Genomic DNA, 23,653 nt, shown 5'->3' on the forward strand with positions numbered 1-23,653 from the left:
TTGACTATGTTTCATGGCTAAGTAACGGTCAGGTGTCCTTTGGCTTAGTTTGCTGAAACAAAAGTGCCACCGATTTTCAATATGGCACAATTTGTTAGAGCAAAAAAATGGGAAACAACCTAACTATCCAACAATAGGGGACCGGTTAAATAGAAAATAGCACATCCATAAACGGAATACCATGCAACCATCAGAAAGAATAAGGCAGCCGGGCAAACACTAATATGAAACGCTCTTCAAGATGTATCGTTAAGAAAAAATGCCATTTGAATGAACAAAACTAACTACATTTTTCGTAGCAATGGAAGAATGCAAAAACCACTGGCAACAATGGATGCCTCAAAGTAGGGGTACTGGGGGACAGGGGCTCAGGGGAAGGAAGGAAAATTATTTTACACTGGATAGTTTGTGCCTTTTGAGTTCTGTACCACTTGCATATATCACAAACACAAAAACAAATCTAGAAAAAACATTAAGTAGAGAAAAAGTAAAAAGTGTTCTCAGTCCCAAGGGGAACATGTTGGGAAGGTGGTGGAGGAAAGCGAGCAATAGACCAGGTGCCAAATGAGGGGTGTTCAGGCGCTGCCTTGTCCTTTGCCTGGCTCCGTCACTTAGAGCAGGATCAGGGGTCACAAACCAGCAGCCCGAAGGAAGACTCTGGCTCAAAACCTGGCATAGACCAAGCTTTGAAAGTGGCAGCTTTTAATGCATTCAGACAGAGCGTACACTTTCCACTTCTCCAACAACACTTCTAGGCTTGGCTGCCAGACCATTTCCCACGTTTGTCTAACCTGCCTGGCTCCACACGCATTCAACTTTGTGAGCCATAGAAAATATTTTCAACCTTTCTGACCTTTGGATACCCCCTGGGAGTACTAAGCTCTATATAGGAATAATAACCCCTATCTGCCTCACATCCCTGGGTGGTTCAAATAGTTAAGTGCTTGGTTACCAACTGAAGGGTTGGCAGTTTGATTTCATCCAGAGATGCCTGGAACGAAAGACCTGGCAATCTACTTCCAAAAAACCAGTCATTGAAAACCCTATGGAGCACAGTTCTCTTAACACACGTGGTGTGCCATGAGTCGGAATCAATTCGACAGCAAATATGAACCTCACATAACTGATGCGAGGGGTAGATGAGTTGCTGTGTGTGGAACCAGTTTATAGACTGAAGCAGTCAAGGGCAGCATATGTGCTGTGCTATGGCCACCACCTGGAACAACAGATCAGAACCTATGTCCTAGGATGTGGGTTAGTAACATCTTCATGCTCACTTCATACCTGAGTTGGAGAAAGAGAAGGTGACAGAACCAGGGAAAGAAAAAGAAATGATTTCATGGTTTTTTTTTCTTCCTTAAAATACTATCAATTATATCAGGAACATTGGAAGCCCAGTAAAGAACTCTGAGTGTGCTTCCAAGTGGGCGTCTTAGTTCATGCAGATACAAGAGACCAAGTGGGTGGCTCCTGTCAGGAGGCAGGATGAGGAGACAGGCAGGGACAGGGACTGGTTGAATGGACACGAGAAACCCCGGGTGGAAAGGTAGAATGTGTTGTTACATTATAGGGGTTGCAACTAATGTCACATAGCAATATGTGTATAAATTTGTGTATGAGAAATTAACGTGAGCTGTAAACTTTCACCTAAAGCACAATTAAAAAAAAAAAGAACTCTGAGACACGTTACACTTGACGTAGAAAACACGCTTCTCTGGCATCGTTCTTCTCCTAAAGGTTGGCTTTGTTGTTGTTGTTAGATGCCATTCTCATAATGAGATGTGCCTCCTCAATTCAATAACACAATTTAACAGGCATTCACTCAGCAACGATGAATGGCGAAAACTGAGGCACAAAGTTCTGGGGCTCACCCACAACCACAGGTCTGTCTCTTCAGGCAATGGTTCTCACTTAGTAGTCTCTCCCAGAGCAAGTGCCATTTTCAACCCCTCATCTGTTTTGTATATTAAAAAACCCCAAAATCAAACCCATTGCCATCAAGTCGACTTCGACTCATAGCAACCCTGTAGGAGAGAGCAGAACTGCCCCATAGGGTTTCCAAGGAGCTGCTGGTGGATTTGAGCTGCCAACCTTTTGGTTAGCATCTGTAGCTCTTAACCACTACACCACCAGGGCCCCTTTGTATATAAGAATCCCTGAAAGGGGGGAGGGGCTGAGAAATTGGTGGTTCAAGTGTTAGAATTCTTGCCATCCATGCAGGAGACCTGGGTTCAATTCCCAGCCAGCGCACCTCACGCACAGTCAACACCTGTCTGTCAGTAGAGGCCTGCATGTTGCTATGATGCTGAGTAGGTTTCTGTGAGCTTCCAGACTAAGATGGACTAAGAAAGGCCTGGCTATCTACTTCTGGGGGGAAAAAAAACAGCCAATGAGAGTCCTGTGGATCACAATGGTCCAATCCACAACCAGTCATGGGGATGGCAAAGGACCAGACAGCATTTTGTTCTGTTGTCGGGGGGCCTACTCCATGCCAATTAACAACGTTAACAACAACAAAAAAGGAGCGAGCTTTCTAAAGGTCTCCCTTCCTTTCTTCTATCTTTCCTTCCTTCCTTCCCTCCCTCCCTCCTTCCCTTCTTTTCCACAATTGCTTACTGAGTTTCCACCCTGAGCCGCATGCCAGCTAGATGTTGATGACACTGTGGCTCCTAGGACACAGTCCTTGCCCTTGTGGCACTAACATTCTAGTCTAGAAGGTTTCCTTCCTAGCCCAAGCTCTTAAATGTAGTAATCTGAAAAAGAAAACCTGCCTTTGAATAATGCCCTTAAAGAAGCTAGATTATATAAATCTATCAGTACCCTGGGGCATTGCTTGAGTCTGACCTATGAAATAAGTGCATGAATATTTTTACTTTATAAATACACCTCAATTATATTTATAGCACATCTTTCCTGTGCACAGCTCAAACTAGTTCAAAATTTATGTGATACAGAGATGAGAAAATCACCCATGATAGACAAGGAAACAGGTTTTAAAAAACTCAAGTGACACATCTCCATAAAATTGTCAACTTGAGAGAAGATGCCTATCAAGCAGTATCCCACAGGAGCCATAGGACTTTATTTTTTGATAACAACTTGGTTAAGTGGATTTTATAAATGATTCAAAATACATCTGAGTGGCTGCAACTCGAAGCAAAAATGGCTTTTAAGACAACCTTGACAGCTTTTCTCGCTGACAACACTGGGGCCAAGGTGATGAACGTTCCCTAAATGGTAGGTCTTTCCCTCCGAGTAAGGGGATTGCGCTGAGGTTTAAACACGTGGAGCCCGGCTGCTGTCTAAGAAGCTGTTATTCATTCAGAGATGGTAGAATTTTGAACTGAGGGGAAACGAGGAGAAGAAAAAGTCTAGGAGACGAAGCCATGCCTATGCCTACATGTCATAATTTTGGTGTTACGGTAAAAAGAATTAAAACGTTGAAGTTAAAATGATCCCTACAAATCAATGGTGATGGAATGATTTGGGAAAGCATAGCAAGAATGGTCGCCCAATTTGAAGAACGTAATCAATGTCACTGAATTTAACGTGTAGAAATTGTTGAGTTAGCATGTGTTTTATTATGTATATTTTTACCACAATAAAAAAAAAGAGTCCTAAAAATATATCCTGGATGTTTCTGTTGTTAATTTATAGCCTCTCAGCTCCAAATCCATCATTCAGTGCTCTGTGAGTGACGCTGAGCTGGACATGGTGAATGTTTCTCCTCTGCCAGCTGACCCAATGTTGAGTGTTGTCATGGAGGGTGCTGCAGGGACTCCGTAGGTTGTTATGGAGGGTGCTACAGGAACACTGTAGGAGAAGGTGGCTTCTCTTCTTAGTTTTGGTGTGCTTTCCTCTCTTCTTGTACCTGCAGTACTCAACCAGCATGCAGGACAACCTGTGGTCCTCACCCCCAGTGAGTTCAGCAGCACCTTCCAGCTGGTATCCAGCAAGTTATGCCAGAGCTCCAGCCAGCTTCCTAGCAAGTTCCACTGCCATCCCAGAAGGCAGCCCCTGGGGAGTTTCATCAGCACCCTAGCTAGTGGTTTCCTGCTTGCCAGCCTCACCCTGTGGCACCTAACTGAACTTCTCTGCTGTCCAGAAGGCTTCAGCCACACCCTCTCCAATGAAGTCTCAATCTCAGTCTCATGGGGAGAAGGCCCTCTTCCAAATTTGTTCTTTCCTTGGGAAGTCTGCCTCAGTCCTAGGTAGTGGCTACACCCTGTATTACTATTCTTATAATCTTGAGAGTTCTTTTAACCTCTTAGTAGTTAACCCTCTGTTTGTTGTTGTTAGTTAGTTGCAGTTGAGACACTTCCAATTCACAGTGACCCAATATGTCCAGAGTAGGTCTGTGTTCCACAGGGCTTTCAACAGTTGTTTTTTTGGAAACAGGTCACCTAGGCCTTTCTCCCAAGGTGCCTCTGAGTGGACTCAAACCACCAACCTTCCAGTTAGCAGCCAGGCACATTAACTGTTTGCACCACCCAGGGACTCCCAAGGGCCACACCACACTTCAGAATGGTTTTTCCCAGTTTGTGGCCTTAAGACCACATCAGAATCCTCTAGGTGTTTGTTAAAAGTGCAGATTACTGGCTCCTATCTCAGGCCAACTGAATCAGAATCCCTGGGCATGGGGTCTAGAAACCTGTATTTTTAACAGGCACCCAGGTAATTTTACTGCATTCTAAATTTGAGAACCACGGCCTTAAGAAGATGAGGAGGAACAAGACTAACATGAATAGAGTGCCTGAAAAAAAAAAAAAAAAGATTTCCTGTGGAGTGGATTCTGACTCATAGCAACCCTACAGGATAGGGTAGAACTGCCCCATATGGTTTCCAAGGCTGCAAATCTTTTTTTTTTTTTTCTTTTTTTGAGTAGAGAAATGTACCATTTTATTACAAAGATTCTCACAAACAGGAAAATGGTATCTCAAAAAGGAAACTAGACTATCCACCTCCACCTGCAGAGCTGGGGAGCGCAGGGGGCAGGCAGTGAGAGTTTCTTGGCTCACTTGGGGCCAGGCTGCAACGTGGGAAGGTATGAGAAAGGAACAAATCTAAAAATGGCTGATGTTACCTTAAGGAATCTGAAAAGAACAAGGGGTCCCTGAAGGCCCAGCTACCCCTCCTAGAATGCTCAATAAGAATACCTTTCCAAAAGTACTAAGCAGGTACTCTACATTTCAGGATTTAGTCCTCTGACTGCTTAAAAGCACCGTTTCCACCCATACCCAGCATTCTTTATGGTTCAAAACTAACAGCTGGGGGAGGGGGGAGGGCAGGGGGCAAGGCAGCAGCTGTAGGAGTTTACCCAGCAGAGCTGCCCTGGGCTAGGCTCAGGGCCCTGGTTCCTGTCTAGTCCCTGGGGATATTTATATTTAATATACTTTTATATAAATACACAGAGAAATAGAAAATATAAACTCTGAGGGGTCAGGGGAGAAACATGAATAGAGTGCCTTAAAAAAAAAAAAAAAAGATTTCCTGTGGAGTGGATTCTGACTCATAGCAACCCTACAGGATAGGGTAGAACTGCCCCATATGGTTTCCAAGGCTGCAAATCTTAACGGAAGCAGACTGCCACATCTTTTTCCCCAAAGAGCAACTGGTGGGTTTCAAAAGCTGACCTTTCGGTTGGCAGCGAGTGCTTAACCACTGTGCAACCAGGGCTTTTAAATACAGTGCCTACTACCAGTTAAATTCAACATTTAATGAGCACCTACTTTGTGCCAGGCATAGTGCTGGCAAAATACAGTAATGAAGTAAAGAAAGTCTTAGCCTAGAGTTGCTAACAACACCAAGTAGGTGCCTTGCCAAAAATAACAAAATAATAAACATACTAAGTTAGGCTTTTCACAGATCATATCTGCTAACCCTCACAACAACCAGGCAAGACAGGCACTAGTCTTCCCCTCTTCACCTATGAAGGGATTGAAGCTCAGGGAAGTTGCCTAAGGTAGCAGAGCTGGTGAATGGTGAGCCAAGACACAACCCCACAACTTTCTGAGAGTCCAGTGTTTTTTTCAGGAATTTCAGAGGAATGTCTACTTTCGCTCAATTCACTAGAATTGTTTCAGATGCTAGAACACCTTCAACAGACAATCAAAGGTCTGTCGCTGCAGTGCTGCCAACTGTGAGTTTGTTTTGGCAGTGACAGACAATCCCTTTCCGAGTCCTTGGCTTCTTGACAGTGTTGGAACTTCATCTCCCAGCAAGCCCCGCGGCCACGGCCCCGGCGAGGCATGATGGGTACCTCACCCCCCTCCCTTGGAGTGGCCCGGCGGCGGCGGGCCGCATCATAGCCTGACGTCGGGGCGCGAAGTATCCTGGGACATGTAGTCCAGCCCGCCCCCGGACGCCCCCTCGGATGAATGGGGCCGGCGCCGACTGCGAACTACAGCTCCTCGGCTGGGCGCGTCGGTGCCCGCCGCGGGGGAAGGAGAGGCCACCGCGGGCGCCTCGGGGAGCAGCGCGCTGGGTGGGCGACGATGCTCGGTGGTGCGGCGGCGGGAGCAGCCCGACTTCCTGGGGTAGCGGTCTAGGCGGGCGCTTGATCGGCGCGCTCGCTGCCTGGCCCCGGCCATGCACCCCGCCTTCGCCGTGGGCCTGGTGTTCGCAGGCTGCTGCAGCAACGTGATCTTCCTGGAGCTCCTGGCCCGGTGAGTGGTGCAGCCCTGCGCGCCGCCCGCCGTCCCGGTGGCAGCTTCTCAGCATCCCTGGGAGGGGCACACCCAGGGCGTTGCTGGCGTTACCCCCCTTCCACACTCGGGGGGATTGAAGCCTTAAGAGAGATTCACGTGACTGGCCCAAGGTCAGCTGGAGCTAGGGGCAGAGCCCAGGGTTGCTCTCCAAACCACTCGCCCTCTCTTCCCTTCCAACTCCAGTTCTCTCCGTTCCTGCTAATGCCACATCGTTGACTTGAGCAAAGCTTTTTTGACTTGACGGCAATGGGTTTGGTTTTTGACTTATAAAGCGTTGCCATTTTTGTATGCGCTGCAGACAAAGTTTCATTTGTATTAAAGTGCTCCGCAAAGTACTGGCTTTATTGACTTCCGAGAGAGATGTGGTACTTTGCCCAGACATACATCTCAGTGATGTAGCAGAGCGGATTCTTACTTACGTAGAAGGTCGGGCCACGTGACCCGAGGCAGCATTTGCAGCTGTAAAATATTATATAGTCTTTAGTTTGGAAAGCATGTATATTAAAGTATAACTTTATAAACTGAGAAGAGTAATGACACTTTCCCAAAGGGAAGCTAGATTGGCTTTCTTGAGGGAGCGGGCAAAGAGTGTTGAGTAAGACTGTGCAAAGTTCAGTGGTTAAAAGCTATGACAGAAAAGACAACAGGTGGAGTGGGAAAGGCCAGGCCTGAAAGCTCAGAGTTATGAATTACAGCCTTGGCTCTGTCACCCCCTGGCTCTCTGATGTCTTTGTGTTGCGTCACCTGCAGTAAAACAATGTGTGGTGCGACCTGGCGCCCTATTTCTGAACCCATGCCCTATCTCCATGGGCAGTTGGAACAATCCTGTGCAGAAGACAGGGCAAGAATTACAATCTCTGTCTTATTGAAAGTGAAACATAGACCCAGAGAAGTTACGTGGCCTTTCAAGACCTTGCTTGTAAGTGGTGGAGAATGGGAATCCAGGAAGTGAGAGCTCCTAGTCCAGCACCTTTTTCAGTCTGCCTGTTCTTTCTGAACTTGAGCAGCCCATAGATTTTGGTCACCTGTTCTTCACATGGTGACTGTTAGAAGTGTATTTTACCTTCATGTGACCGTTGATAAGCCATTCTGAAGCAACTAGCTTATTTAAGGTAGTCTGTGTGGGGTTACTTAACATTCGCTCTGCAGAAACTGCTGATAAAGATCTGTCATTTGTCATTCTTGGGAGTAGGTGGTGAGGGTATGTCAACGGAAGAAAAAGTTTATCTGACTGTAAGTCTGGGACATCGCGAAAGAAAGTCACCTTGGGAATTATTTTTAAAAATATGAAACAGCAACCTAATGAGGCCGTCTGTGGAAATGAAGGTCAGAGAATAATAGTGTAATATTTGTGTTGAATATGCTGTCAGTTTAAGTTAAATCTTGCAAGACTGTATGACATCAGAATATGCTAGCAACAGAAGGCCCTCTTTACTAGTTATGAGTCTGTGGCTAAATTGCTTGGTCTCCCTGCATCTGTTCCCGAAACTGTAAAAGGGGGTGATGACTATTCCAACCTCAGAGGGTTTTGAAGGATTAAATGAGATGCACAAAAAAACCGGAAGCGGAGGCGGAGCCAAGATGGCGGACTAGGCAGACGCTACCTCGGATCCCTCTTACAACAAAGACACGGAAAAACAAGTGAATCGATCACATACATAACAATCTACGAACCCTGAACAACAAACACAGATTTAGAGACGGAGAACGAACTAATACGGGGAAGCAGCGATTGTTTCCAGAGCCTGGAGCCAGCGTACCAGTCAGGTACGGCACAAGCACAGAGACCTGCTCCACCCCCCTGAACTAACCCCGGGAGGGGGACCAGCTGGTTCCACGGGCGGCGTGGGACGCAGCCAGTAGGAGAAGTCCCCGGGAGGCAGTGACTGATCTTGGAGCAGAAAGAGCAGCATCCGAGCCGGGGAACCGTCCCGCAGGGATTAGGACTGCACGCAGCGGATTTTCTGGAAAAACTAGTTTCCCAGTGATGGCTCGGAGACAACAATCCATATCAAACCACTTAAAGAAGCAGACCGGGACAGCTTCTCCAACCCCCCAAACAAAAGAATCAAAATCTTTTCCAAATGAAGATACAATTTTGGAATTATCAGATACAGAATATAAAAAACTAATTTACAGAATGCTTAATGATATCACAAATGAAATTAGGATATCTGCAGAAAAAGCCAAGGAACACACTGATAAAACTGTTGAAGAACTCAAAAAGATTATTCAAGAACATACTGGAAAAATTAATAAGTTGCAAGAATCCATAGAGAGACAACATGTAGAAATCCAAAAGATTAACAATAAAATAACAGAATTAGACAACGTAATAGGAAGTCAGAGGAGCAGACTCGAGCAATTAGAATGCAGACTGGGACATCTGGAGGACCAGGGAATTAACACCAACATAGCTGAAAAAAAATCAGATAAAAGAATTAAAAAAAATGAAGAAACCCTAAGAATTATGTGGGACTCTATCAAGAAGGATAACCTGCGGGTGATTGGAGTCCCAGAACAGGGAGGAGGGACAGAAAACACAGAGAAAATAGTTGAAGAACTTCTGACAGAAAACTTCCCTGACATCATGAAAGACGAAAGGATATCTATCCAAGATGCTCATCGAACCCCATTTAAGATTGATCCAAAAAGAAAAACACCAAGACATATTATCATCAAACTCACCAAAACCAAAGATAAACAGAAAATTTTAAAAGCAGCCAGGGAGAAAAGAAAGGTTTCCTTCAAGGGAGAATCAATAAGAATATGTTCTGACTACTCAGCAGAAACCATGCAGGCAAGAAGGGAATGGGACGACATATACAGAACACTGAAGGAGAAAAACTGCCAGCCAAGGATCATATATCCAGCAAAACTCTCTCTGAAATATGAAGGCGAAATTAAGATATTTACAGACAAACACAAGTTTAGAGAATTTGCAAAAACCAAACCAAAGCTACAAGAAATACTAAAGGATATTGTTTGGTCAGAGAACCAATAATATCAGATATCAGCACAACACAAGGTCACAAAACAGAACGTCCTGATATCAACTCAAATAGGGAAATCACAAAAACAAACAAATTAAGATTAATTAAAAAAAAAAAATACACATAACAGGGAATCATGGAAGTCAATAGGTAAAAGATCACAATAATCAAAAAGAGGGACTAAATACAGGAGGCATTGAACTGCCATATGGAGAGTGATACAAGGCGATATAGAACAATACAAGTTAGGTTTTTACTTAGAAAAATAGGGGTATATAATGAGGTAACCACAAAAAGGTATAACAACTCTATAACTCAAGACAAAAACCAAGAAAAACGTAACGACTCAACTAACATAAAGTCAAACACTATGAAAATGAGGATCTCACAATTTACTAAGAAAAACGCCTCAGCACAAAAAAGTATGTGGAAAAATGAAATTGTCAACAACACACATAAAAAGGCATCAAAATGACAGCACTAAAAACTTACTTACCTATAATTACCCTGAATGTAAATGGACTAAATGCACCAATAAAGAGACAGAGAGTCACAGACTGGATAAAGAAACACGATCCATCTATATGCTGCCTACAAGAGACACACCTTAGACTTAGAGACTCAAATAAACTAAAACTCAAAGGATGGAAAAAAGTATATCAAGCAAACAATAAGCAAAAAAGAAGAGGAGTAGCAATATTAATTTCTGACAAAATAGACTTTAGACTTAAATCCACCACAAAGGATAAAGAAGGACACTATATAATGATAAAAGGGACAATTGATCAGGAAGACATAACCATATTAAATATTTACGCACCCAATGACAGGGCTGCAAGATACATAAACCAAATTTTAACAGAACTGAAAAGCGAGATAGATACCTCCACAATTATAGTAGGAGACTTCAACACACCACTTTCGGAGAAGGACAGGACATCCAGCAAGAAGCTCAACAGAGACACGGAAGATCTAATTACAACAATCAACCAACTTGACCTCATTGACTTATACAGAACTCTCCACCCAACTGCTGCAAAATATACTTTTTTTTCCAGCGCACATGGAACATTCTCTAGAATAGACCACATATTAGGACATAAAACAAACCTTTGCAGAGTCCAAAACATCGAAATATTACAAAGCATCTTCTCAGATCACAAGGCAATAAAACTAGAGATCAATAACAGAAAAACGAGGGAAAAGAAATCAAATACTTGGAAAATGAACAATACCCTCCTGAAAAAAGACTGGGTTATAGAAGACATCAAGGAGGGAATAAGGAAATTCATAGAAAGCAACGAGAATGAAAATACTTCCTATCAAAACCTCTGGGACACAGCAAAAGCAGTGCTCAGAGGCCAATTTATATCAATAAATGCACACATACAAAAAGAAGAAAGAGCCAAAATCAGAGAACTGTCCCTACAACTTGAACAAATAGAAAGTGAGCAACAAAAGAATCCATCAGGCACCAGAAGAAAACAAATAATAAAAATTAGAGCTGAACTAAATGAATTAGAGAACAGAAAAACAATTGAAAGAATTAACAAAGCCAAAAGCTGGTTCTTTGAAAAAATTAACAAAATTGATAAACCATTGGCTAGACTGACTAAAGAAATACAGGAAAGGAAACAAATAACCCGAATAAGAAATGAGAAGGACCACATCACAACAGAACCAAATGAAATTAAAAGAATCATTTCAGATTATTATGAAAAATTGTACTCTAACAAATTTGAAAACCTAGAAGAAATGGATGAATTCCTGGAAAAACACTACCTACCTAAACTAACACATTCAGAAGTAGAACAACTAAATAGACCCATAACAAAAAAAGAGATTGAAACGGTAATCAAAAAACTCCCAACAAAAAAAAGTCCCGGCCCGGACGGCTTCACTGCAGAGTTCTACCAAATTTTCAGAGAAGAGTTAACACCACTACTACTAAAGGTATTCCAAAGCATAGAAAATGACGGAATACTACCCAACTCATTCTATGAAGCCACCATCTCCCTGATACCAAAACCAGGTAAAGACATTACAAAAAAAGAAAATTATAGACCTATATCCCTAATGAACATTGATGCAAAAATCCTCAACAAAATTCTAGCCAATAGAATCCAACAACACATCAAAAAAATAATTCACCCTGATCAAGTGGGATTTATACCAGGTATGCAAGGCTGGTTTAATATCAGAAAAACCATTAATGTAATCCATCACATAAATAAAACAAAAGACAAAAACCACATGATCTTATCAATTGATGCAGAAAAGGCATTTGACAAAGTCCAACACCCATTCATGATAAAAACTCTTACCAAAATAGGAATTGAAGGAAAATTCCTCAACATAATAAAGGGCATCTATGCAAAGCCAACAGCCAATGTCACTCTAAATGGAGAGAACCTGAAAGCATTTCCCTTGAGAACGGGAACCAGACAAGGATGCCCTTTATCACCGCTCTTATTCAACATCGTGTTGGAAGTCTTAGCCAGGGCAATCAGGCTAGACAAAGAAATAAAAGGTATCCGGATTGGCAAGGAAGAAGTAAAGTTATCACTTTTTGCAGATGACATGATTATATACACAGAAAACCCTAAGGAATCCTCCAGAAAACTACTGAAACTAATAGAAGAGTTTGGCAGAGTCTCAGGTTATAAAATAAACATACAAAAATCACTTGGATTCCTCTACATCAACAAAAAGAACACCGAAGAGGAAATAACCAAATCAATACCATTCACAATAGCCCCCAAGAAGATAAGATACTTAGGAATAAATCTTACCAAGGATGTAAAAGACCTATACAAAGAAAACTACAAAGCTCTACTACAAGAAATTCAAAAGGACATACTTAAGTGGAAAAACATACCTTGCTCATGGATAGGAAGACTTAACATAGTAAAAATGTCTATTCTACCAAAAGCCATCTATACATTTAACGCACTTCCGATCCAAATTCCAATGTCATATTTTAAGGGGATAGAGAAACAAATCACCAATTTCATATGGAACGGAAAGAAGCCCCGGATAAGCAAAGCACTACTGAAAAAGAAGAAGAAAGTGGGAGGCCTCACCTTACCTGACTTCAGAAACTATTATACAGCCACAGTAGTCAAAACAGCCTGGTATTGGTACAACAACAGACACATAGACCAATGGAACAGAATTGAGAACCCAGACATAGATCCATCCACGTATGAGCAGCTGATATTTGACAAAGGACCAGTGTCAATTAACTGGGGAAAAGATAGCCTTTTTAACAAATGGTGCTGGCATAACTGGATATCCATTTGCAAAAAAATGAAACAGGACCCATACCTCACACCATGCACAAAAACTAACTCCAAGTGGATCAAAGACCTAAACATAAAGACTAAAACGATAAAGATCATGGAAGAAAAAATTGGGACAACCCTAGGAGCCCTAATACAAGGTATAAACAGAATACAAAACATTACCAAAAATGATGAAGAGAAACCCGATAACTGGGAGCTCCTAAAAATCAAACACCTATGCTCATCTAAAGACTTCACCAAAAGAGTAAAAAGACCACCTACAGATTGGGAAAGAATTTTCAGCTATGACATCTCCGACCAGCGCCTGATCTCTAAAATCTACATGATTCTGTCAAAACTCAACCACAAAAAGACAAACAACCCAATCAAGAAGTGGGCAAAGGATATGAACACACATTTCACTAAAGAAGATATTCAGGCAGCCAACAGATACATGAGAAAATGCTCTCGATCATTAGCCATTAGAGAAATGCAAATTAAAACTACGATGAGATTCCATCTCACACCAGCAAGGCTGGCATTAATCCAAAAAACACAAAATAATAAATGTTGGAGAGGCTGCGGAGAGATTGGAACTCTCATACACTGCTGGTGGGAATGTAAAATGGTACAACCACTTTGGAAATCTATCTGGCGTTATCTTAAACAGTTAGAAATAGAACTACCATACAACCCAGAAATCCCACTCCTAGGAATATACCCTAGAGATACAAGAGCCTTCATACAAACAGATATATGCACACCCATGTTTATTGCAGCTCTGTTTACAATAGCAAAAAGTTGGAAGCAACCAAGGTGTCCATCAACGGATGAATGGGTAAATAAATTGTGGTATATTCACACAATGGAATACTACGCATCGATAAAGAACAGTGACGAATCTCTGAAACATTTCATAACATGGAGGAACCTGGAAGGCATTATGCTGAGCGAAATTAGTCAGAGGCAAAAGGACAAATATTGTATAAGACCACTATTATAAGATCTTGAGAAATAGTAAACCTGAGAAGAACACATACTTTTGTGGTTACGAGGGGGGGAGGGAGGGAGGGTGGGAGAGGGTTTTTTATTGATTAATCAGTAGATAAGAACTGCTTTAGGTGAAGGGAAAGACAACACTCAATACATGGAAGGTCAGCTCAATTGGACTGGACCAAAAGCAAAGAAGTTTCCGGGATAAAATGAATGCTTCAAAGGTCAGCGGAGCAAGCGCGGGGGTCTGGGGAACATGGTTTGCGGGGACTTCTAAGTCAATTGGCAAAATAATTCTATTATGAAATCATTCTGCATCCCACTTCGAAATGTGGCGTCTGGGGTCTTAAATGCTAACAAGCAGCCATCTAAGATGCAGCAATTGGTCTCAACCCACCTGGAGCAAAGGAAAATGAAGAACACCAAGCCCACATGACAACTAAGAGCCCAAGAGACAGAAAGGGCCACATGAACCAGAGACCTACATCATCCTGAGACCAGAAGAACTAGTTGGTGCCCGGCCACAATCGATGACTGCCCTGACAGGGAGCTCAGCAGAGGACCCCTGAGGGAGCAGGAGATCAGTGGGATGCAGACCCCAAATTCTCATAACAAGACCAAACTTAATGGTCTGACTGAGACTGGAGGAATCCCGGCGGCCATGCTCCCCAGACCTTCAGCTGACACAGGACAGGAACCATCCCCGAAGACAACTCTTCAGAAATGAAAGGGACTGGTCAGCGGGTGGGAGAGAGAAGCTGATGAAGAGTGAGCTAATTATATCAGGTGGACACTTGAGATTGTGTTGGCAACTCTTGCCTGGAGGGGGGATGGGAGGATAGAGAGAGAGGGAAGCCGGCAAAATTGTCAAGAAAGGAGAGACTGAAAGGGCTGACTCAAGACGGGGAGAGTAAGTGGGAGTAGGGAGTGAGATGTATGTAAACTTATATGTGACAGACTGATTGGATTTGTAAACGTTCACTTGAAGCTTAATAAAAGTTATTATAAAAAAAAAAAAAAAAAAAAAAACCGGAAGCATCGTCATAGCCACTTCCCCTTCTCCCTGATGACTTTTGTCACAGTACATGGGTATACTTTGCTTTATGTGGTCTTCCAGAAAAGTTGTGGATAAATCTAACTTTACAAAATGTTTCTGTGCATTATTTAAAAAAAAACAAAAAACCAGTTGCCTTTGAGTCAATTCTGACTCATGGCGCCCCCATGTATTGCAAAGTAGAGCTGCACCTTATAGGGTTCTCAAAGATGTGACCTTTTGGAAGCAGATCGCCAGGCCTTTCTTCCGGGGTGCCTCTGGATGGATTGAACCGCCAGCGTTTTGGTTAGTAGTTAAGCACTTAACCATTTCCACCACCCAGGGACCTAAGTGCATTATGAAACCCACTGCCGTCGAGTCAATTCTGGCTCATAGCGACCCTATAGGACAGAGTAGAACTGCCCCATAGAGTTTCCGAGGAGCGCCTTTATAGGAGTTTCTATTTAGAACAGTTTATAAATAAATCATCACTCTATTTATATGAACTTTTACATCAGTATTGGGCTTTTATAAAGTGGGAGGAGGTACATTTATTAATATGAATGGTACGTCGGACTGAATAATAAGTGCCTTTTCCTAATTTGCTTAGGCAAGCCCCGACTTCTCAAGTTACACAGATCAGTAGGAGCCCGTTGGACCAGATGATCACCAAGGTTCTTTCTAGATATGGCCTTCTTGGAATTCGTGACTTTACCTGGGACATCACGGTGGAAAGCTCATAGAGTTTTACAGAGCAGGAACTGTACTTTTCACGTGGCTTGCTTTGAACCTGTCTGTCCCCTACCCACTTTACCCACTGCTGTTGAGTTCATTCCGAGCGACCCCGTAGCACAGAGTAGAACTGCCCTGTAGGGTTTCCAAGGCTGTAAATCTTTACGGAGGCAGCTGGTGGGCTTGAACCACTGCCCTTGCAGTTAGCAGCCGAGCGCTTAACAACTGTACCGCCGGGGCTCCTATTACGCATCCTGACAAATGACAAATGGCACAGTAAATATAAATGGAAATGCTAAGTGACTGGCCGAAAGAAAAGAACATTTGTAACCATTTTCCCCAAGTTGGAAAACAAATTTAGGTTTTTGTTTTTGATTTTCATCCCAGTGATTGGAGCATGTGATGAAATCCGAAGCGTGGCGTGCAGAGCAGGTGTGCGGCGCTGAGTGCGTGCCTGGGTCCCCGCCTTCGGGAGCTCTCAGATTCCCTGGGAAACAAGAGACACACCATCAATCGGCTAAGCAGCTAGGCAAGGTGTTGTGTGTCTTATATCAGGAAAACCACCCAGAACATTTTCTTTTTCCCATCTTAGTTTTCAGTCAAAGGCCTGATGTTGAATTAAGTTAGAAAGTTTGCTAAATCTAGAATCAGAAGTACAAAAGGCATAAGCTATCTCCCTAACTCTGTCCATTCGAAATTGCTTTTTTTAAAAAAAATAAATAAAAGTTTGGATTCTTGTCAAAGAGAATTCTAAGTCTCAGCAGATGCATGGATAAAAAAAATGTGGTATTTCCATACGGTGGAATATCATTCAGCCATTAGGAGAAATACTTTAGCATAAATGAACCTTGAAAACACTATGCGGAGTAAAAATGGTTGGATGCAAAAGGGCAAATACTGTAGAATCCCACTTATATGAAATTTCTAGACTAGACAAATGCATAGAGACGGAAGACTGTTAGTGGTTACCAGGGGGTTGGGGAGGGGAGTTATTGCTTCAGGGGCACTGAATTATGGTTTGGGGTGACGAGAAACTTCTGCAAATGGGGAGTGGAGATGGTTGCAGAAATAAGGTGAATGTAATTAATGTCACTGACTTGCCCCCTTAAAAACTGTTCAAATGACAAATGCTTCGTTGTATAAATCTTACCACAATAAAGTTTTTCTAAAAGAGGGAGAATTCAAAGTAAGAGAAACTGTTTGCGGTGAGTGAGTACAATTCCTGAGGAATAAAGTTCAAGAAAAGGAGAGATTTAGGGGAAAGGATCCAAGGTTTTCCTCTGAAGTTCTAAAATGAATTATTCAAGCTGTGTGCTTTAAAATTAAATAATTTCATTGGTAGCTATACAATAATGTGTTCCTAAAAACCTTTGTAAGTTGATTTTTTAAAGATCGACTCATATGAACATATTAGGTAGCGTCTTAGTTTCTTAGTGCTACTGTAACACAGATAACACAAGCGGGTGGCTTTAGAGAACAGAAATTTATTTCCTCACAGTTTAGGAGGCTAGAAGCCTGAATTCAAAGCACCGGCTCTAGGGGAGGACTCTGACTGCGGGCCCGAGGAGAAAACCCCGGACTGTTTGAGCTTCTGTTCCTGGGTTCCTTGGTGGTCTTCACGTGGCGTCTGTCTTCCCCACGCCTGTGCTTCATGTCTCTGTGTCTGTGCCGCACCTTCCACGTCAGGGTTGGTTAGCTTTAGGACACACCCTACACTGATATGGCCTCATGAACATAACAAAGAAAACCCTATTTCCAAACAGGATTGATTCAGGTATAAAAAAAATTAAAACTGTGGCCCTCTAGTGGATTCCCACTCATAGTGACCCTATAGGACAGAGTGGAATTGCTTCATAGGATTTCCTAGGCTGAAATCTTTGTAGGAGCAGATCACCAGGTCTAACCGCTGACCTTTCAGTTAGCAGCCAAATGCTTAACCATGGTGCTACCAGGGCTCCTTTAATTCAGGTATGTTGTTACGTGCCGTCTAGTCGGTTCCAACTCATAGCTACTTTATGTACAACAGAGTGAAACACTGCCCAGTCCTGCTTGTTTGAACCCATTGTTGCAGCCACTGTGTTAATCTATCTTGTTGAGGGTCTTCCTCTCTTTTGCTGACTGTCTACTGAGCATAGTGTCCTTCTCCAGGGATTGGTCCCTCCTGATAACATGTCCAAAGTATGAGAGACGAAGTCTCACCATCCTCACTTCTAAGGGGCATTCTGGCTGTATTTCTTCCAAGACTTTGGTCTTCTGACCATCTATGATATAGTCAATATTCTTTGCCAACGCCATAATTGAAAGGCGTAAATTCTTCCTCAGTCTTCCTTATTCACTGTCCAGCTTTTGCATGCATACGAGGTGAATGAAAATACCGTGGCTTGGGTCAGGCCACCTTAGTCTTCAAGGTGACATCTTGTCTTTAAAGAGGTCTTTTGCAGCAGATTTCCCCAATGCAATGCGTTGTTTGATTTCTTGAGCGCTGCTTCCATGGGCATTGATCGTGGATCCAAGTAAAATGAAATCCTTGACAACTTCAGTCTTTTCTCCATTTATAATGATGCTGCTTATTGGTCCAGCTGTGAAGATTTTTGTTTTCTGTATGTTGAGGTGTAATCCGTATTGAAGGCTGTAGTCTTTGATCTTCATCAGTAAGTGCCTCAAGTCCTCTTCACTTTCAGCAAGCAAGGTTGTGTCATCTGCATAACGCAGTTGGTAATGAGTCTTCCTCCAATCCTGATGCTGTGTCCTCCTTCATATAGGCCACCTTCTCATATTATTTGCTCAGCATGCGTACTGAATAAGTGTGGTGAAAGAATACAACCCTGACACACACTGATTTTGAACTACGCAGTATCCCCTTGTTCTGTTCGAATGATACCTCTTGGTCTATGTGTAGGTTCCTCATGAGCACAATTCAGTGTCCTGGAATTCCCATTCTTCACAGTGTTATCCGTAATTTGTTATGATCCATGCAGTTGAATGCCTTTGCATAGTAAAACACCAGTAAACATCTTTCTGGTATTCTCTGCTTTCAGCCTTTGAAGCCTTCCGTTGAGCTCTTTTACTTAATCATTTCTTCATTCACTTGAGGTGCTCTGCATTCAACAGCAGGTTTCAGAGTCTCTTCTGACATCCATTTTGGTCTTTCTTTCCTGTCTTTTTAATGACCTTTTTCTTTCTTCATATATGACGTCCTTGATATCGTCCCACAACTTGTCTGGTCTTTGGTCATTAGTGTTCAGTGAGTCAAATCTGTTCTTGAGATGGTCTTTAAATCCAGCTGGGATATTCTCAAGGTCGTGCTTTGACTCTGGTGGACTTGTCTTAATTTTCTTCAGCTTCAACTTGAACTTGCGTATGAGCAGTGGATAGTCTTTTCCACAGTTGGCTCCCAGTCTTACTCTGACTGATGATATTAAGCTTCTGTATCATCTCTTTCCACCAGTGTAGTTGATTTAATTCCTGTGTTTTCTGTCTGGCGAGGCCCACGTGTATAGTTGTCATTTATGTTGTTGAAAAAAAGGTATTTCCAATGAATAGGTTGTTGGTCTTACAGAATTCTGTCTTGCGATCTCTGGCTTCATTTCTATCGCCAAGGTCATATTTCCCAATTACCAGTTCTTCTTCTTTGTTTCCAGCTTTCACATTTCCAATCACCAGTAGTTACCAATGCATCTTGATTATACATTTGGTCAATTTCAGACTGCAAAAGTTGATAAAAATCTTCAATTTCTTTATCTTTGGCATTAGTGGTTAGTGCGTAAATTGGTATAATAGTCATATTAACTGGTCTTCCTTGTAGGTGTATGGATATTACCCTATTACTGACAGCGTTGTACTTCAGGATAGCCCTTGAAATGTTCTTTTTGAAGATGAGTGCAATGCCATTCCTCTTCAAGTTGTCATTCCCAGTGTAATAGACCATATGATTTTCTAATTCACAATGGCCAATGCCAGTCCGTTTCAGCTCACTAATGCCTGGGATATCGATGTTTATGCATTCCATTTCATTTTTGACAACTTCAAATTTTCCTAGACACATACTTCATACATTCCACATTCTAACTATTAATGGACATTTGCAGCTGTCTGTCCTCATTTTGAGTCAAGCATCAGCAAATGAAGGTTTCAGAACTTGACTCCATCTGCATCATTAAGGTGGGGACTCTACTTTGAGGAGGCAGCTTCTCCTCAGACATCTTTTGAGTGCCTTCTGACCTGAGAGGCTCATCTTCTGGCACTATATCAGACAGTGTTCCGCTGTTATTTATAAGGTTTTCACTGGCCAATTTTTTTCAGAAATAGACTGCCAGGTCCTTCTTGCTAGTCTGTCTTAGTCTGGAAGTTCTGCTGAAATCTGTCCCCCATGGGTGACCCTGCTGGTATCTGAAATAGTGGTGGCAAAGTTTCTAGCATCATAACAACACACAAGCCACCACCGTACAACAGACTGATAGATGCGTGGTGCGATGGTGGGACTGCAACATGCAAGGTCCTAAATGCTGGCAGTCCTTGCGTTGTGTTCTTTGCCTTTTACTCTCTCTGGCAGGTGGTGTGCTAAGTGCTTTTCAGGAATTGGCACATTTACTCTACAGAAAACCAATGAGATAGGCACTAATTCCATTCCCATTTCACAGGTTAGAAAACTAGACTTAGGATAATTAACTTCCACTGTCACATAGGATGTGATAAACCTGGATCTTGTATGTTGTCTGTACGTTTAACCACTGTGGAACATGGTGTTTCTCAGCCCGAGGCAGCACATGGGAACTGCCTGTGGATCTTAAACACACAGACATACACAACCACACAACTCCTGTCCCTTTCACCAGACCTAGACTAGTGGTTTTCAACCCTGGTTGCACGTCAGAAACAAGTGGGAAGCTTTTAAAAGTACAGTCCAGTTAAATCACAGCTGGGAGGTTGAAGCATCTGGGCTTATAAAGAGCAGTGATTCTAGTGCCTAGCCGGAGCTGAGAAGTGGTGCACTAGGAGCTACCTGGAGCTGAAGTTCCTTTTCCTGTCCCTTCTGCTTAGGCTAACCAAACCAAAAACCCATTGCTATCGAGCCAATTGCAATTCATAGCAACTCTGTAGGACAGAGTGGAACTGCCCCATGGGATCGCACCAGTGGTTAAGTGTTCGGCTGCTAACCATAAGGTCAGGAGTTCGAATCCATTAGCTGCTCTTTGGAAACCCTGCTGGGCAGTTCTCCTCTGTCCTGTAGGGTCACTATGAGTCAGAAAAGACTATACTGCAGTTTTTTGTTTTTTTTTTTTTTTATGGAAGCAGACTGCCGCATCTTTCTCCTGAGGAGCGTCTGGTGGGTTCAAACCACTGACCTTTTGGTTACCAGGTGAGTGCTTAGCCACTGCACCACCAGGCCTCCCACTGACCTTTTGGTTACCAGGTGAGTGCTTAGCCACTGCACCACCAGGCCTCCCTGTACTTAGTGGTTTTAATTTGCTCCTTGAATGCTGTGAATGTCTTCCATGATCTTTTATGGATTCCTGCAACATTTAACCTGTCCCTTGACCATAATAAATGCTCAAAGAGAAATTGTTGAATATAAAGCAGTAGTTTTCAAGGAAACCTTCATGGGCCAAAGAAAAACAAACTTATTGTTGCAGTTCAGTCAGTTCTGACTCATAGCAGCTCGACAGGACAGAGTAGAACTTCTCCATAGGGTTTCCAAGTCTGTAAATCTTTATGGGATCAAATCGCCAGGCCTTTTCTCTGTGGAGAATTGGGTTTGCAACCGACCTTTCGGTTAGCAACTGAGCACTTAGCCACTGCGCCACCAGGACTCCTTCCCTTCATGGGCAGTGGGGCTAAATGAGCAGTAACAGTGTTCCTAAAGATGGCAAGCGTAGTCCTACACAAGAATGACTCACGTCTGGGACGGTCTGTGTTCACGTGTGATAGGTGGTTTGAGAATTTGTATACCCTGGCCTTGCTATTTAATAATAATACCACCAATAGAGAGTGGAGTGTTTAATAAATAGCATTGTCTTAATATAAAATGCATGTATTAGTATTTGGCAATGCAGTTAAGTCCTTCTAATCACAAGCTGTAAACGTCCTTGGTCAAAATGAAAATATAGAATATGAAGGCACGTGAGAATTAGTAATACGGAAACCTGGCAGCTGCAGGAAGGCAAAGACAACTAGCTGCTCGTTTTGTACTTCTGATGATTGAGCAGACCCAATGGAGGACGAGTTCAAGAAAACCATAAACATTTTAAGTAACTAATTTTCTCAGAGTGCCTCATGAGACATGTCAACAGGAATTTTTCTGCTATATGAACTTGTTCCTAGCAGTCACTGAGAAGATTCTCTAACCCTTCCATAGATTGCCAAAGAGGTTCAATTTAATTCCCCGAACACCTGTCGAGTGCCTATTACAGGTAGTTCCTGGATTAGGGATGAGTTCCATTCCTAAGTCTGTCTTTAAGTCGCATTTGTACGTAAGTTGGAACAGGTACGGTTCTTATCTAATGTTAGTCAAATGTTTGTCTTAGTATATAGTATGTAGTATATAGTGTACATTTCTGTGCATAAAAAACATTAAAAACACACTTCCAGGTACACGAAAACATGTTCAGGATAATAATACAGTAATAATATTTTGATGGGTCTTGCAAAGTAGCACCTTTGTTAGTATGAACCATTGTATGTACCTTGACTATTTAATAGAGCAATCTTTATAGGGATTGGTTCATAACTCCCGGTTGTGTGTAAGTCCAAAGGTAGTAACCTGATGACTGCCTGTATATTTGAATACCGTGTTAAGTGTTGTGGAGAGTAGTAGACTGGCAGTGTCTCCCAACCTTGTTTTCATTATTGTCCTCCCAAGGAGTCTGTTTAGACATTTTTTCTTAATCACTGCTCCACAGATATACTGTATTTCTATGTATATATATCTGAGCTTTATACTTATAAAAGGAGTAAGATTGCCCCCTCCCCAGCTGCAAGAAGCCGTTTTTATCCCCTTGGGCACTATCTACAGTGATGCCCTGTTATCCACACAAGGTACATTTCCTCGATTGACAGCAGTCTCCGTGATTCCTGGTTGCACTGAGGTAGAAACATTCCAGAATCTTCACTGAAGACCTCTTGGCTAAGTAAGGATTTCAGTAAGAACATATGACTGATTTCCTGCAGCTTACTAGGAGAGGTGTGTCGTAGTTCTAGGAAGGAGCATACCAGAGAGATTCTTACCCGTGGCCTGGTAGACCTAGGCAGAAGTCAGATGAGAAAGCTTGACAGTCAGGATTTTGCCCTGTGGGTACAATGCTAAATGTCTGTGATCCATGGAACGTGAAAGCCTAGGGAAAGAGGGACGATGGGCAGTTGAAATCGATCCTCCCTACTATTCAGGAACTGTCAATGTAACAAGTCTCGTCAGTGCCCTGTATCTCATTTTTGTGCCTTTTTTTGTTTTCTTTTTTCCTGTCTACTGATGCAGGAAGCATCCAGGATGTGGGAATATCGTGACATTTGCACAGTTTTTATTTATTGCTGTGGAAGGCTTTCTCTTTGAAGCGGATTTAGGAAGGAAGCGACCAGCTATCCCAATAAGGTATGGCACGTTGAAGTCTGTCTTAGTCATCTAGTGCTGCTGTAACTGAAATACCACAAGCGGATGGCTTTAACAAAGAGAAATTATTGTCTCACAGCCTAATAGGCTACAAGTCCAGATGCAGGGCGTCAGCTCCAGGGAGAGGCTTTCTCTATTGGCTCTGGAGGAAGGTCCGTATAATCAGTTTTCCCTTGGTCTGGGAGCTTCTTTGCGCAGGAACCTCCGGTCCAAAGGATGCAGTCTGCTTCCAACACTGCTTTCTTGGTGGTATGAGGTTCCCGTGTCTGTCTGTTTGCTTCTCTCTTTTATATCTCAAAAGAGATTGG

At 42.7% G+C, this 23,653-nt stretch overlaps 1 protein-coding gene across 2 annotated transcripts in view; it reads left to right on the top strand.

The window, feature by feature from the left end:
• Positions 1 to 6,338: 6,338 nt before the first annotated feature.
• Positions 6,339 to 23,653, top strand: part of SLC35B4 (solute carrier family 35 member B4) — a 41,452-nt gene continuing 24,137 nt past the window's right edge. Inside the window, exons 1-2 of one of the 2 annotated variants that reach the window (XM_049894660.1) lie at positions 6,339 to 6,665; positions 23,214 to 23,327. In XM_049894660.1, coding sequence (XP_049750617.1) covers positions 6,589 to 6,665; positions 23,214 to 23,327 — 191 coding nt within the window. In that variant the 5' untranslated portion in view covers positions 6,339 to 6,588. The remainder of the gene's footprint in view (positions 6,666 to 23,213; positions 23,328 to 23,653) is intronic. The other variant, XM_049894659.1, reaches the window with a different exon arrangement.

Source organism: Elephas maximus, chromosome 8, assembly GCF_024166365.1.
Source record: "Elephas maximus indicus isolate mEleMax1 chromosome 8, mEleMax1 primary haplotype, whole genome shotgun sequence".
NCBI classification, from domain to species: Eukaryota; Metazoa; Chordata; class Mammalia; order Proboscidea; family Elephantidae; genus Elephas; species Elephas maximus.